This window comes from Gymnodraco acuticeps, unplaced genomic scaffold (assembly GCF_902827175.1).
Source record: "Gymnodraco acuticeps unplaced genomic scaffold, fGymAcu1.1, whole genome shotgun sequence".
NCBI lineage: Eukaryota > Metazoa > Chordata > Actinopteri > Perciformes > Bathydraconidae > Gymnodraco > Gymnodraco acuticeps.
The window spans coordinates 168,422-185,564 of record NW_022992284.1 but is presented as its reverse complement, the minus strand read 5'-3'; the positions used below and the strand labels follow the sequence as shown (position 1 = coordinate 185,564).

The following is a 17,143-nucleotide window of genomic DNA, read 5'->3' as shown; positions in this document are numbered from 1 at the left end:
TTGCAAAATACTCAGTTGGAGCACACTCATACTATTGTCACTAATAATTTACTATCACAACTACTCAACATGCACCTATAGTATGCCATGATTAGACCAAATGTACCAAATTACGCTAAGAAATAGGCATGTGTAGAAATCAACACTGGACGTCCGAAACAAAGAGGTTTATCCCAGAGACTCAGGGACGCCCTAATCCCCGCCCCCTAGCGAAATGCCATCCAGCCATTGGTCTGATTGTTACACTACGCCACTTTGATTGGCTGGCGGCCTCGTCGTTGAACGTCTGTTGTTTGCACTCGCCTGAGAGCCAGGGCGCTGTGACAGTGGACTGCTTTGATTCATGCTGTTGTGGAGCCTCCTTTTTGGATTTGGAGAACAATTAATGCGGCCAGAACTGAGCGCATGAAGGTATGTTTACACGGGAGGTTGTGGGAATAATTGCTACATGTCTTCCACAAATTAAGTCTCTAATATAGTGGGGCTTTTTTGAGTAAAAAAATGTAAAATTAAAAAGTCCATAGACAGGTTTTTGACCCAACCTATTTGCTCGTAGTGCATGGTGCTTGTCATTTCTGGTTAAGTGAAACTTTACAGCCGCCAACTAGTCAGTACTTTGCACTAAAACCTATTGCTAAAGTACATTTAGAAAGACAGATAAAAGCAACAATCGCAGAGAACCAGGGGTCTTATGTTGAGTTCATTTTCAGGGTAATGGGTGTGATTACTTCAGTAATATTGATGCAGTATTGATTTTACCATCATCACTGCAGGCGATATGAATGATAGCTAATGTGTTGTTTGTGTGATGTCTATATGACTTTGCAATTGAAGTTAATGTTTCCAACACGGGAAATAATGACAGTCCCTTGTGTCAGACAAAGGCCTAAGACGGCAGGTGGATCCTCTGCTGTTCCTGAGCAACCGCTGCGATCATTAGTTTGGTTTGAACACAATGTGCAATCTGTCTTGCACATTGAGCATAGATCCTTCCTGGTTAATGAGCCATGATAAGTTAAAAGTGTAATCCATGCTTTGTGTACTACTGAGAGAAAAGATGACCATAAATAAAATAAGTGAACTGTGTCCTCCTAGTGCACACAAGCAAAGACTAGTGAGACAAATTAGCTCCAATGCTGTCTTATATAGACTTTTTTTTACTTTGCTCGATCATCATGTGATGAGTTGCATGGATGAACCATATATCATTGCAATACTGTAAGATGTTTACATTGGGCAGTTATGAGTTCATCACAAAGCCACACTGCAACTTTGCCATATGAAACCATGCAGGCTAGAGAGTTGGATTCAGGGATTTACTATTCACTGATACTTCTCATGGTGTGGGCATCCCTGGAATGTAGACATTATTTTCCATGGACACTGATTTACAGATATCGGGTGACACATCGAGTTCTGCCTTGACAGCAAACAGCTCAAACACACGTGTGTGTGTGTGTGTGTGTGTGTGTGTGTGTGTGTGTGTGTGTGTGTGTGTGTGTGTGTGTGTGTGTGTGTGTGTGTGTGTGTGTGTGTGTGTGTGTGTGTGTGTGTGTGTGTGTGTGTGTGTGTGTGTGTGTGTGTGTGTTGTGTGTGTGGTGTGTGTGTGTGTGTGTGTGTGTGTGTGTGTGTGTGTGTTGTGGCTGTGTGTGTGTGTGTGTGTGTGTGTGTGTGTGTGTGTGGCTGTAAATGTGTGGTGAGCCACAGAATGCACCGAGGTATTTGAATGCTGCAGCAGGAAAGTAAACAGTAGCCAACATTCTCTATTAGAGAAGAGGATAAGTTTGTTCAAAGTGAGGATGAAGACGGTTGCTTTAACTTTTGGTACTGAGGAGGGACAAATTCAAGTTAAAATCTGAACAAATTAGCAGGAAAACATTTTTTTTTTAAAAGCATGGCATAATAGTGACTAAATGGTTATCTGACTAACCAGCTTGCTTGCATTTTGTCAAACACATGATTAACACTCTTAGGAGCAACCCACCATGATGAGGCACTGATAATAACAACCTGAAAGCAACTTCAACAATGATGAAGTCAACTGTGTTTTGTCTTTCTCTTAATTTTAAGGATGACATCAGCTGTGTGAAGTGTGTTGTGGCCCTATGACTGGACCTAGCTGATGAATCACAGGACACAGTGGATGGAGTGCGGGATGGCTAATACCTTAAAAGTGTGTGCAAATAAGATGTTTCAAACATCTCATTCACCTTAAAACAAATACAATCTTTACTATGGAGACCGAATACAGCAACTGTCCTCAGTCCCTCAGCAACTTAACATGCAGATATGCTAATTACTTCCTGTTTATAACCCTGGGCACAACACAGTGAGGCCAAAGATGGGACCCAAAATCCCATCCTAAACACGTTCTGTGCGACTCACTGACAAAATGCTCTCAGAAAAGTCACTAACGCTAGCACTAAGTGCACCGCTTCACATCAATCCATTTAAAGCTAATAAAAAGCCTAAAAAGCATAAAGCCAGTCACATTTTAATTTCTTGACTAGGTAGATCATTTTGATTGAATTTTAAGTACATTTTATTCCTTAAAAACTACCAGTAAGAATATGTATCTTAAATATTCCCTCTCCCTCGCTCTGTGTCCTCAGGATGAGAAGATGAATGTGGAGGCTCTAAGCAGAGGAGAGCTGCTGACTCTCCTCAGTGTCCTGGAGGGAGAGCTGGAGGCCCAGGATGTGGTCATACATGCCCTCAGAGTGAGTATTGACACTTTCATACACATTGCAGAACACCTCACATGTATTTGGGAGCAGTCATACGCAATAAAAGCTGAAAAACAATATTAAAGCTGTCCTAGCAACCTATTAAAAAAACACACTTGTTTGCTTGCCTTTACACTAAAATTAACCTGTCAGCATTACACCCCCCAAAAAGAATGTGTGCTAGCAGGGAGGGGATGTGTAAACAGGAAACTAAGGAAACAGAGCTAAAGACAATGGTGCAGGAGTCATTCTGGTTTCCCAGGCCTTTATTCCAACAGTTCACAAACGTTATTACTGCCTTAAACAGGATGTAGTCTACATTTCAAATTCTCATATTTTTCTTCCAATTTAGGCAATATTCAGAACTATATATGTCAACAGTTTTTGTCTTAACTATCAACATCTTTTCACATTTCTTTCAATCTGGGAAATTCCAATTGCTTCTGAACTGAAAGAATAGTTGCCCTCAGCCATAGAGGAAGACTTTGCTGGCTGTTTGGCACCTCTCTTTGGGCAGATACCTCAAACACTTGTTATCAGGCTTTCTCTGACAAATCAGCTGCATCCTACTGTGTTTCAAACTCTGAACAGACTAGGGCGATGTCTCGTCTTTCAATCCAACTGCACATGTTGAAAGCACCTTAGACACTCAACAACACATTTAAATTATAAATCCCCAGTTTTGTCCAGCTCATTCATTCATATTCAAGTGAAAGGGCATAGCTACAATGCTTTGCAGTGTTTGAGTCTAGTCTGATTGGCTCTCCCCGTTCCCCTGGCTGCTTTTCACACTCATGATCGCTGCAGCTGCTCCATGCTCGGATGAAGCTGCTTAGTCTCTGAATGCTTGACTCATTGTCTAAAGTAGTGATTCATGCTGTGACGAGGACAAGTAGCAACCCTGACTGTCTAGTCTTAATGAACCGGCCTTGATAGGGAAGTTCATCTAGCAAGTAAGTTAGGCTGTAATCATGAAATAATTTTCGTGCCAGGGCTTGAAGGGAAGCCGATCTTACATTACCAGCCCTGATGCATCTTAGATGGCAGTTTTCCAGATCTGATGCAAGCAGGGTTGGCCCCAAACGCTACGCACACGCACATAAGTTCCCCTTAGGACAAATGTACAGTCGCCATGCTGTCTGTACTTATTCATCTTTCTGTATCTCTAACCGCTTTTTACCCTCTTCCTCCATTCCTCCTTCCTCACACACAGCGACATTACGGGGGGTCTTTCATCTTTACCATGACCCTAGTCCTATCTACCCACTCATTCACTCACACACACGCTCTGGTGGTCTCTGGTGGGCCAGTTACAGGCTGCAGTGTTTATTATGGAGAGGATGTAAAGAGTTGTAGGCTCAAATCACTGACTTCCCGTGTTCCCACTGGGGGCTTGTACTACGGTTTTACTGACTGGTCGAAGATAGGGTAGATTGTGTGTAGCCATGGGGCTAGGTCAGGGGTTGATAGCAGAATAATGTGTCCAATATTGAGCTCTGTCTGACTGTGTATTGATTTTCCACCCAGAAGGTTGGATTGTAATGTCAGTCTTTCCTGTTTTTCATTTTCCAACTGTGACTTTTTACTGATTCTTGATGTGCCATAGTGTTTTTTTCTTCCATCTAGAGTTCTCTTCTGGCATTTTCAGCTAGCATGCCACATTTACCACAATCAGTATGTGTCAATAATGTTAACTTGAGGACAGTTGAGAAAGTTAAAACAGCACTTAAATTCTCGCCTCTCTTTTCCCAAACTTTAAATATTTTCTCTCCTCAGCAGCAAGTACTTGGGATTCCTTTAGATTGCTTGGGACAACCGCATTCAGATGCCTCCCTGTACACGACACCTCTAAAAAGTTGAATCTGTGTCAGTGTTTGCTTACTTTTATGGTGGCGTCACCATTGGGACATGTCTCTACAGATTGTACTGATTTTAGTTCTCATAACGAAGGAGACAGAGTAGCAGTTTTACTTGAGTGTACATTCCTGAGAACATGACACCAGAAACAGGTTGTGCAGTTCTACAGGAGTGGCGTATCTTATGAGTTGATGATTGTCTATATCTATACAGGAACTAATTCTGCTCTGTCAGGCATACAGTACATGGCATTAATCCAACATAGAGAACGTTCCAGTAGCTCAAAGGAATGACAGTTAGAGAAAGGAAAACAGACCTGCCTTTTAAATTCTCCGTTATGAAAAATATTTCTTAGGTTTGTTCTTGAGTACCTTTGGCTGTGAAACAAATATGGCCACTTGAAAATGGATTGAACCGTTTTTGTTTTGGTTCAAATGTTGCAGTCATGTTGAGCAGGACCAGTCTTGTTTTATATATGATGTCATATCCTGTAATCCTAAAATGCTTTGTCTATTTTGGCAGGCTGACATGATTTCCTGACTCCATAAAACAATAGGGCTTGGTTAGAGTGTGCTGTTCAGATAAGATTGTATATTCTGTTCCTGTACAAACATCACTCCCTAAATTGGACATGTTTTAGAGATTGCTAAGGGTAAAATATGATAAAAATGAGCACAAACCTCAGAGAGGGTGCCCTTAAAAGCATTAGCTATTATAAGACTGTAATGCACAGTCGTCTATGATGACTGTGAAGTGCTTCCACATCAACTGCCTAAGGCCTGCGAGTGTAAAGCTTCCTGACCTGAATATGCCGACATGACTGGTCAAACTTTCTTTTATTCTGTTGCTTTTGCTAAGATCAAGTTCTAACCTGCACATAGCACATCACACACTTAATTTACATCAAATATTAGTCCATGTGAGAAATAAATCGGGTACTATATTTCCTAAGTAAAGATTCCTTTTTATGGCAGCCTGTCTTATCCCTTGACCCAGCTCAAAATAAGGATCATATCTGTTATGGTAACGAGCTCCACCCTAAGCCGCTATTTGCACTGAACACGAGAGTATTTGCTTGCTACAAATAGAATAGTGATATAAGTGGTCAGTCATAGATAAGAAAATCACTGCTTCTCAAAGCAGTTCTTGTTGACATTTGTAACATAAATCAGTTTAATTTTTGACTCAGTTGAGGAGGACTTCCTTGTTCCACCCTAATGATTTGCTTCTCCAAAAGCATTGTCCGACCAAAGGGCAAGAGCACCTGCTCCCATGTTTCCTCAATAACCACTGATGATAGCAACTGGGGCGGTTAATCATTACTTTGAAGTTGTCTTGTTGCACAGCCCATAAAATAAAGTAAGGTTTGGTTTGGCGTCTTCCAAGTTATCTTAGTGCTGTCTGTGGTAAATGTGTGGGTGGGAGGTGTGGAAGATGCAGCCAAAGCCTTAAGCACACACCTTAGCACTTTAAAAAGCACAAACTTAAAACTCTTTTTCTCTCTCTTGTCTCTGTTTCTTGCTCTCTTTTATTTGTCTTTCTTTTGCTGAGCATGTTTTGCAAATATGTCACTGAGGCAGGCCCCCTGTACAAATTGCAGCTATTGTATCTGGGGCCCATGTTTTGTCTGTTATGGTAAATATGGGGAAAAAAGCCCCTTTCAGTACAAAAACATTATTTCCCCCTGAGGTTCTCTTTTCTATTACTAACTATGTTTTGCTCTCTGAGATATTTGCACGAGACACCAGGTTTTCTTTTTCAAACTGATATTCCTTGCACATTTTCTAAACCTAGTTCTTTCCTTAAAGTGAACTTTCTTGACAGTATTTTAATGGTACACATTTGAAAATATTTTAAAGAAAAGCACTACAAATGGTTAATTGTATACCGATTAAGCTTACAAAACATTCTGGTACAAACAACCTAGTACTGTTAATGTATTGATAGCACAACAGTATCTGCTCGTTTATGGGACAAATATGACTGCTCTCAGTTCATTTGAGTAAGTGTTTATGTGAAGAGATGTAAGGATCTACTAATAAATACTTGTGAAAGTTGTAAGACCCACAGATGATATCACCAAACTCTCTGGCACTATACTGTAGCTTCTCTTTAGGCCTCAACAATAATACTATCCATTTATGTATCTTTAAGTCAGTACATTTGCAATATGTGTTATCTCAAGACAATACTACATACTGTTATTCTGTCAGTGTTGTGTAGCTAATGATTATGTTGTCCTTAGTGGCTGGTTAGCTAGTCATTAGTCTGTCGCTCCAAACTTCCTTTGAAATGCTCAAACTAAATAAGACTTGCACACTGATGGGTTGGTATACAATATGTTTTTTTAATATTTCTTAAGGTATATTTGACATTTACTCAACTAGTGCCTTATGGAAATACTTCATAGCACGCAGTTCAGACGTAGTTTTGTACAGCTTGTCCTTATTCAAGAATTTAAATGAGTGAACTCCATCTTATGAGGACCTTATAGATAGGTTACACACTACAAGCATAAGCTTTTAGTCTGTCTGTACTCATGGACTCTGTGCCACCCATTTCTAATTTTTACGAGTTCTCCCAGACTGTTGATGCTATATGACCAGAACCAACAAAATGGGGTCAGAGCCCTTTGTGTGTGTTTGAGTTTGCAGCTTCACCAACTCTGTTAAATCAGATGTGACCGTCAGTGGATTGATACCGCTCACCTGCCAAGGCCTGTTATTCAGCACGGCTGACAAGTGGTCCATTGACTAAATGTCCTTGTCCACTATTAAGTAGAGCAGAGTAGTTGTCCTCTCCCCATGAGGAAAACTGCACTGCTAACATCTTACTTCCTCATCCAAGAAAACACTGAAGCTAGGGACATAAATCTGAAGAGGATCCAACACTAAAGAGTCTGCAGCTGCTGACCTAGTGTCATCTTTTGTTCTCCACAGTCTTTGTTTCCCATTAGAGCCTACCTCCTCTCATAGTCTTAGACAGTTACATGATATTAATTCAAGATTCTTGATTAATGAATATAACTAATAATACTAGAAGTAATAAAGGTAAAATGTGGGGGCATCCCAATGTATTGTCCTCCTATGGTAACACTAGCACAAGCCTTAAATTCTAACAAAGACTTTCATATTTGACAGGTCTGGTCCTGCTGTCCTTTTGTCACTATTTCTCTTAAGAGAGGAACTAATTCACCACATATGTTTCCCATAAACCCCCTCTACAAAGCTTCAGGATTAAAAACGTTGGAGACAGTCGGTTATGCGAAAAACCTTATGCAGCATGGTGTGCAAACAAATGCCAGCAGCATGCTCATTGCTCAGATGCTCATTCATGCTCATTTTGAATGCAATTCCTGTCAGATGAAGGGCCAAACTACATTTGTAACAGGAGATGTACCATTTAGAGTTGCTGCCTTCATTGTCTGATGGCCATTATAGAGGATCTCTAAGGAAACAGGACTCCCTGGTTCTTTTCAGCTCACACAAGAGATGATTGTATCCTGGGGCTGTAGGTAACGGACTAACAGAATTGTTCCAGGTGAAAAGCATCAGGTTGTCTTCCACACGTCGTTACAGCTGCGGGAATGCATTAGGGGATACAATCTGTTGAAGAGGGTAATGCTCAAACAAGCTGGAGCACACCACTTTCCATAGCTCTCACATGGCATGATATTTGAGATGATTTCTTGATCTGAATTCCAAAACAGAATTATTGATTATGAAACAGGGAGTAACAGCATGTCATTTATTCCTTCCCACCCATAGTTGTGGAGACATTTGTCATCAGTAGTTCCAGCTCAGCCTTACAGCAGAGAGGGTTTGCTTGTTGTGCCCTTTCATAAAGGAAGGCACACTCTGTCATTATGATCCAAACTATCCCGGGAAAACCATGGGAGACCAGTCCCTAGGCAAGGACTGCCTCCATTGCACACACAACCACACACAACCAAACACAAACACACGCACACACAGACAATCCAATCTCAGGCTGCCCTTAATGGTCGGTTTAAACAGCCATTTAACACAGGAAGCTACAGTTTTGTCTCAGCTTGATGAAGAAGCTTTACTTTCAAAGACCAGCCCTAAACACATGCACACAGCCACAGGTAAACATGCACACCCATATTAACATAAAAAGGGGGGGAAAAGACACAGAGATACTACCCACACATGCGTACCCATCCTAACATGCACACTGAAGCCTTCAGGGTCAGACATGGAGACAATGCCTAAGACTCAAGGCATTGAGACAGCGTCTTTGTTCAAGTCCTGTAATCTCCTCACTGAGGGTCACATTCTTTGTTCAGCCAGAGAAAGAGCCTCAAATACAGCATGCCTACTGATGCCCTCTGGGTGTATATGTGTGTATTTGTGTTGTTCAGAGCGTGTGAGAAAAAGGACTGACAGAGAGGCGGAAGTAGAGAGGGAGAGGCATTTCTCTGAGAAATGGTGATGAACAGGCAGAGGAATGCGGTGCCATGCGTGTTTGGGCAGGGAGACGAAGGGGGGCCAGAGTACCGGGGTGTCTTATGAGGATTGGATGGGGAGACAGTGACGGGTGTCCTGAAGGCACGTGGTGTGAACTCTGTGGCTTGTGCTGACATCACTAACGCCGCCAGCTGACCCTGCATGCCTCTAGAAATCAAACCTACTCACTGTATGTCGTTAATGAGACCTGCCGATGATGTATCAGGGAGACCCAGAGTGAGGTCAACTATCACGTGTCACGTCATTTTAGCCTGTTCCTCTCAAACAAGCTGGCACAGTCTATGGTTAATGGAGACTAGTTTATTCGTCCGCAATATTCTTCTCCTTCAGCATCTCCTTGATGTTGTGCTGTCATTTATTATTGGATTATTTCGCTTTTGGTTTAGGTATATCCTAAACTCTCCATTAAAAATAGCTCTGTGTATGTTTCTTATTTAATGGCCAGGTCCTTCACCCCTACATCCCTGGGGAGGAGTTAACATCTGCCCCTGGTGGGGGTTGGACAGGCTCTTTATGTTAAGGTTGAGGGGAAAGACCATCTGCTTGTGTTCACACTGACAAACACACTAACATCCCTTCATGCAGATTTCCTGTACACACATTTACTTATGAGTCAATGTTTGATGGTGTTACATGTATGCTACAAAACGTTATTTCCCTAAAAGTCAATCTATCTCCAAAGTTCACTCAGTATGTTTGTGATGAGTTACTGTGTGTTTTTCTTGGCTGTTAGGCCCCATGTATTTTTCTTGACACATGTTTCGGGTGCTGCAATGCAGAAACTAGGCCTTTTTAATAAAATCACATTGTTCGCTTTTTATTTTTAGTCGGGAAAGAACGCCGCAGGTAGAAATAATACACAGCTGCACTTGCCTTGATCTAATCCAGCACCTGATGCTAATGGGACAGCCTAACAGTACCATTACGTGTGCTCTATGTTTGTGTGTATCTAGGCTCAGCACAGAGATACTTTCGTCCAGCAGCGTTATGGCCAGTATGACCTCAGCGATCCATTCCTGGCCCTGCAGCGGGACAGCGAGTCAGATGAACGTGAAAACACGCTCTCCCAGCCTCAGGGACACATGCAGGGCCGGGCGGTGGGCCCCAACCCTCTGGCTGTGCTGAAACTGGTCATGGCTCACTGCAAGAGGATGCAGGAGAAGATGATGGGACAGCTGTCTGCTGCTGAGAGAAGACACAGGAGGGTGAGTAATACAGTCAGGAAACCACACATTCAGTGAATTCTATAGCTTTTACATTACATTGCATTTAGCTGACGCTTTTGTCCAAAGCGACTTACAATAAGTACATTCGACCAGGAAGACACAACCTTGAAGAAAACAGAATCATATAAGTATATCAGGTTTCATAGAGCCAAACATTTCAAGTGCTACTCAACTGGCTTTAGGTAATCCAGTCCTTTATTGGTATAAAAGTGCTTCGTTAATCGTTCTAACGCTCGAAGTGGAGTCGAAAGAGATGAGTTTTCAGTTTGCGCCGGAAGATGTGCAAGCTATCTGCCGTCCTGATGTCAATGGGGAGCTCATTCCACCATCTTGGAGCCAGGATAGCAAACCCACGTGTTTTCGCCGATGGGAACTTGGGTCCCCCTCGCAGCGAGGGCGCAACGAGTCGTTTGGCTGATGCAGAGCGTAGTGCACGCGCTGGGGTGTACGGTTTAACCATGTCCTGGATGTAGGAAGGGCCAGATCCATTCGCAGCACGGTAAGCAAGTACCAGTGTCTTGAAGTGGATTCTAGCAGTTACCGGAAGCCAGTGAAGGGAGCGGAGGAGCGGAGTGGTGTGGGAGAATTTAGGAAGGTTGAAAACCAGACGAGCCGCTGCATTCTGGATGAGCTGCAGAGGTCGGATGGCACATGCAGGTAGACCAGCCAGGAGGGAGTTGCAGTAGTCTAGGCGTGAGATGACGAGAGCCTGGACCAGAACCTGAGTCGCTTTCTGAGTCAGCTGGGGACGTATCTTCCTGATGTTGTAAAGCGTGTATCTGCAGCAGCGGGTTGTAGCAGCGATGTTTGCAGTGAAGGACAGGTTGTTATCTAGGGTCACACCCAGATTCCTTGCAGTCTGAGTCGGGGAAACAACTGAGGTGCCGATGTTGATTGTCAGGTCAAGAGTTGGACAATCTTTTCCCGGGAGGAAGAGCAGCTCAGTCTTGTCAAGGTTGAGCTTGAGGTGGTGAGCAGACATCCACTGAGAGATGTCAGCTAGACAAGCAGAGATGCGTGCGACGACCTGGGTCTCTGAGCGGGGAAAGGACAGAATTAATTGGGTGTCGTCAGCGTAGCAGTGGTAAGAAAAACCATGCGGGCTAATGACTGATCCGAGCGAGTTTGTGTACAAGGAGAAGAGGAGGGGACCAAGAACAGAGCCCTGAGGGACCCCCGTAGTTAATTGACAAGGGTCGGACTCAGACCCTCCAAGTCACCCTGTAGGTACGGTCTTTCAGGTATGAGGTGAGGAGGGAAAGTGCAGAGCCTGAAACTCCAAGTTCTTGGAGAGTGTGAAGGAGGATCTGATGATTCACCGTGTCGAATGCAGCAGACAGGTCCAACAGGATGATGACAGAGGAGAGGGATGCAGTTTTGGCCGTGTGCAGTTCCTCCGTGACAGCAATGAGAGCAGTTTCTGTGGAGTGACCTGCCTTGAAACCAGACTGGTGCGGATCCAGAAGGTTGTTCTGATTGAGATAACAGGAGAGTTGTTTAAAGACAGCGCGTTCAAGTGATTTAGACAGGAACGGGAGGAGAGAGACAGGCCTGTAGTTTATAACATCAGACGGGTTGAGAGTGGGTTTCTTTAGGAGAGGGTTTACTCTTGCCTCCTTGAGACTGTTTGGAAAGTGACCAGAAGTTAGAGAAGTGTTGATGAAATGGGTGAGAAACGGTAGAATATCAGGAGCGATAGTCTGAAGGAGGTTTGAAGGGATAGGGTCCAGAGGACAGGTGGTAGGGCGGGCAGAGGTAATGAGGGTAAGAACCTCACTTGGAGAGAGAGGGGAAAAGGAGGTTAGTGTGTTGGTGGAAGGAGGGTCTGGTGACCCAGCGGTGAGTAAAGGTGAGTCAGAAAAAGAAGAGCGAATATCATTAACCTTTTTTTCAAAGTGGGTAACAAAGTCGCTTGACAGAAGTGAGGAGGGGGGAGGAGCTTTTGGAGGGTCCAAGAGGGTGGAGAAGATGGAAAATAGTTTTTTAGGATTGGAATAGGAAGATTGGATCTTATCTTGAAAGAAAGTGCTTTTTGCCTGAGAGATCGAAGCAGAGAAAGAGGAGAGGAGAGCTTGATAGGTTAGGAGGTCGTCACGGTGTTTGGATTTCCACCATTTCCGCTCTGCTGCCCTAAGGCCCTAATTCTATAGCTCATCGTCTTCAGTTCAGATTTGCGTGTCTGGACGATGCTGCTATCCCCAGAGTACCCAAGCAGTGTCATACAAAAGGCTTGTTGTGTATGAATGCATTTATCTATTTGTCGACATGTTTGTCCCGTAGCCTTGGCTTGGGGGAGTGAGGCAGACAGGCAACATCTGAATCCGGAGCTTAGATGGGGGCATATGGAGCTTTATCAAAGTAGAGCTCATAAATATCAACCTGATGACTCTGATGAGTAAACCTTATTAAAGTTGATCAAACTGACAAAACCTAGTAATGAAGAAGAGGTTCTGCTATGCAGGCTGTTTAGTTAGTGGACACCCGTCAAAGTAACAGTTGGAGCTTGGCACATGAAAAACTTAAATGCTTAAATGTTTTTGCATTATTTTTTTAATGAAATCACTAGCCCAACATTGTCTCAACCAGTTTCTTTGATTCTAAATGGATGTCTGTGAATAGTTTTACTTTATGTTCCTCCCCAAAGTCAGATTTTCTTTGAGATTCTTCCTATAGTTGTATTGAATGTAACACTGTGTGAAGCAGGATCATCTAATAGAATGTTTTTTTTTTATAAAGAAACATTATTTGTTGATGAATGCATACACTGAATCCTGCAACAAGAAAAACCCGTCTGCATGTCATGTGATTGAATTGCTCCACCGTGTGATAGATGATAGCTGATCTGGAGGAGGAGAAACAACGGCGGGCCCAGGAGTCAGCGCAGAGTGATGCTTTCACCTTCATGCTGCGGACAGAAAGAGACAAACTGCTGCAACAGGTATGACTATGTGTAAAATATATCAAATGTACATGTACACCTGGTGTGTGTGTGTGTGTGTGTGTGTGTGTGTGTGTGTGTGTGTGTGTGTGTGTGTGTGTGTGTGTGTGTGTGTGTGTGTGTGTGTGTGTGTGTGTGTGTGTGTGTGTGTGTGTGTGTGTGTGTGTGTGTGTGTGTGTGTTGTGTGTGTGTGTGTGTGTGTGTGTGTGTGTGTGTGTGTGTGTGTGTGTGTGTGTGTGTGTGTGTGTGTGTGTGTGTGTGTGTGTGTGTGTGTGTGTGTGTGTGTGTGTGTGTGTGTGTGTGTGTGTGTGTGTGTGTGTGTGTGTGTAGGTTTGGTAAAGTCTTAGCAATAACTGGTGATCACACTTCTCTCTTGCTGATATCCAAGCTGGTTCAAGATATTTTTCCTTTCCCTCTTTCTTCTTCTTTTCTTTCCCTCTCCTCTGCCTGTGTGCACAGCGTCCTTTAGAGTAAAACCCAGCAACTGAGCAGGGAATCATCAGTACAGTTTATTGTGTGACCCAGCAGGGTGGAAAGGGCTTGGCCCGATAAAGTAACAACCCACGCAGGCACCCTTTATGCACCACTACAGTACTGTTTCAAAGGAAAGAGAGGAGGAAGAGGCCATTGTTTAGTTGTCCAGCAGCCATGTGGCTTTATGGCCTCAGGAAACCTGAGATAATGGATGTCCATGTCTAATGCAAGGTCAGCTGGCGCACACATACTGTGAGCACACAATCAGCCACTATACAAACTTCATACAGGGGCTTTATGTAAGAAACGGTTCCTGAGTGTCTTCCTCAGGCTTCCTGACTGTGTTGTTTTTCTGTACATGTGTTTCATCACCTCTCCTTTCCATCGATAACTCATCAAAGCTTTCAGCCGCCCATTCACCGTCTAATGACCTCACAGCAAACTAAACTTTCCATAAACTTGCCGAGTAAGCAAATATTTATTTAACATGGCAAAACATGACCAAATGCTTCTTTCTGTTTCTCTTCTGACTCTTAAACGACATAGTGTCGTTCATCCATTTTCCTAAATCCATAGTAATTTAGGTGTCCCAAATGCAATTTAAAGTTTAGTAGACAATAAGTACAGACTAGAAAGCCGACATTTTGATATGCATTGGGTCTAATAAATAATACATTTGACATATTGTATGCCATTTAATCTGTTTCAAATGAATGAATGAATAGGGGGATTCCCTTTGCAGTAGTTAAGTTCTATTTAAAAATAAACAGAAAAGACACTCAGTCACTTTTGACTTAATCATAGTTTGTATTTGCAATGGAATAAGTGCAAAATACATACCAAAATGTTTACACTGAAACAAGGTAGGCGTTTTCTTCCTGTGTTGGATCCAATGTTACAAAGCAGTGTTCTTTTGCCTCCTTGTGGCCAAATGTGGAAAAGCTGCCTCGCCTTTAATCTTTTATCTCTTTCTCTAGTTGGAAGTGGAGTGTGCAACTGTGCGGAAGTTAGAGCAGCAACAAGCCGAGGCAGCGAGCCAGGTGGAGGAGTCACTGTCCCAGCAGCAACAGATCTCCTCAACCCTGACGCTGGAGCTCCAGAAAGCCAACAGCCAGGCACAAGAGGAGGCTCAGAAGGTCTCCCAACTTCACTCCTTACTCCAAGAGGAGTCCAGTGCCATGGAGAAGCTCCGTGGGGTTCTTGAAGATGAGAAGAGCAGGGCAGAAGAGCTGGAGGCCCGGTCTGAGAGGCAGCTGACTGAGTTTAACACGGAACGAGAGCAGATGAAGGCCAGGATTAGCAAAGAGGAGGAGAGGAGTACGGAGCTCGAGAAACAGTTGGAGGAGTTGAGGAAGAGGTTGGCTGAAACTGGAGGGGGGTAAAGAAAAGGCAAAGGAGGCTGAGGAGACAGAGGTGAAGGAATCTCTTTCCAAAATGATGTTGGTGTCCACTTCTGTTCAGACTGAGCCGGATGGAAAGATAACTGTCGCTCCTAAATCCTGCTCAGGGTCAAAGGTCAATGGGCATCACACTCAAAAAGAGACAGAGCCGGCACAGGAGGGAAGAGGAGCAGACAATGGAGGGGTGGTAGAGAATGGGGGTGGAACACTTTTGCATTCCCCTCTTCCCCCTCACCCTCATCCTCACTCTCCGTCCAGCACAGCCTCCTCTTCCCTCTCTTCTTCTCCTATTTCCTCCCCTGTTCTTGCCAAGCGTCTGGGCAGCCCAGGCTTCCATCAGTCCTCCTACCAGGCCAGTGTGAACCAGCGATTCCACGCCGCCAGGCACAAGTTCCAGAGCCAGGCTGAGCTGGAGCATCAGCTGCATGGAGGCCCTCTTTCCCCCAGAGACCTCTCCCCCACCACCTCTTCCATCCCTCCCCCACTAGAGCACAGCTCGGCAAAGCAGCTGGCCCGCAACACCGTCACTCAGGTGCTGTCCCGCTTCACCAGCCAGCAGGCCGGCGTCAAGCTGGCACCAATCAGCAGCTCTCCTTTTGGTACAGACTACCGCAATCTTGCAGCATCTCCTCCTGGGGGAAGGTCTCCTTCTTCAGGGCCTTTATCTCCAGGCATCCGCTCCCCCCTCACTCCTCGCTCAGAAAGGACCCATCCTCCTCCAATCCCTCCCAAGAAACCAGGCATGAGTCCAACTCCAGGTTCTCCAATTCACTCAGCTCGGGCCAGTCTCTTCCCCGAGCTGACGGGGAACTGCGGACACAGCAACAGCGGGCAGGAAGGAGCCAAGGAGCCGGACCTGCTTTTATCTTCGAGCTAACAGCCAGATTCTACAAACTTACCTGTAAAAGAGTGAGGCCTACATCGACAGTTACTGTAATATTGACCTTTATCAGCCCTCATACGCTCTTCATAGCACACTAAATCAGTAGTAGAGACACTTCAGAGCTGGACTGGTTCTGGGAGATGCGTCACAGTCCTCCACACCCCTACCTCCATACCACACCCTGAGAAAAAAAGAACTATTTCAAATAAAATATAGTTTATTATGATTTTTCTTTAATCTGATTTAATATTTCTTTTACCATTCCTGACTTCTTTATCTAGATTTGTTTGTAAGTTTAAAGTTTTAGAATGAAAATATTTATCTTTCATTTTCCACATTCACCCTATAATAAGGGTGTTTAGAAATCGTATGTATAAAGAGAACAAGCTAAAGACCTGTTTGGTTTTAAAGAAAGAAACGTTAGAGGTTTCAAAGTACAACATTCCTTTTCTTTCTCTATAATGCTCAAATCGCCAGTCATTTTATAATCAAAAACGCCACGGCTTGAGTCAGAAGCAACACTGTATAGCAAGTAGGAGGGCTAACCATGGATGTAGAGTAGAGAACATGTTTAGATATCACCGTTACACAGTAAACTATAGTGAGTCATTTATAAATGTTTTTCCAATGAATCCTTATGCAGTTCCTGTTGAGATGGTCCATGCAAACACTATTATACTGTAAATAGTTTAAAGTTTATTTTAATTACCATCAGATGCATGTGCTGTTTTTTTCTATTACGTTAGTCATGAATACACTGAATCTTAAAAAGGGAGAGCACACTTTGTACTACATTACTATAATATATTGTATGTCTACAATTCATTTTTATATTCAGGGAAAGTAATGCCTTCTTTACCCAAACCAAGATGGACTATCATGCGATAACTCTTGGGGGATTTCCCATCAAGCACATGATGGGGACTTAAGGTTTGCATCTTGTTACTGCTACAGTTTTGATAGTATCCGTCAAATGATTCAGTGTTGTCTTTTCCTAACAACACTATGATGTACCTTTTTAGGTTTACTGTTTTTTTTCTGGATTTAAAATCAAGAATTGATTGAAAGTAACTGTTTCAAGCAATCAATTAAAAACTGTACATTGATACACTGTTTGTCTGTGAGGGGCATCGTCCATCAGCTTTCTCT

General features: G+C 43.5%; 1 protein-coding gene across 1 annotated transcript; it reads left to right on the top strand.

Annotated features, from left to right (window-relative positions):
* The first annotated feature begins 277 nt into the window (after positions 1-277).
* cttnbp2nlb (CTTNBP2 N-terminal like b) lies at positions 278-17,118 on the top strand. Its single transcript, XM_034207460.1, is given in 6 exon segments — positions 278-411; positions 2,613-2,720; positions 10,027-10,278; positions 13,130-13,237; positions 14,689-15,084; positions 15,086-17,118. Coding segments are annotated over 6 exon segments (1,773 nt in total). The 5' UTR covers positions 278-405; the 3' UTR covers positions 15,989-17,118.
* Positions 17,119-17,143: the final 25 nt, after the last annotated feature.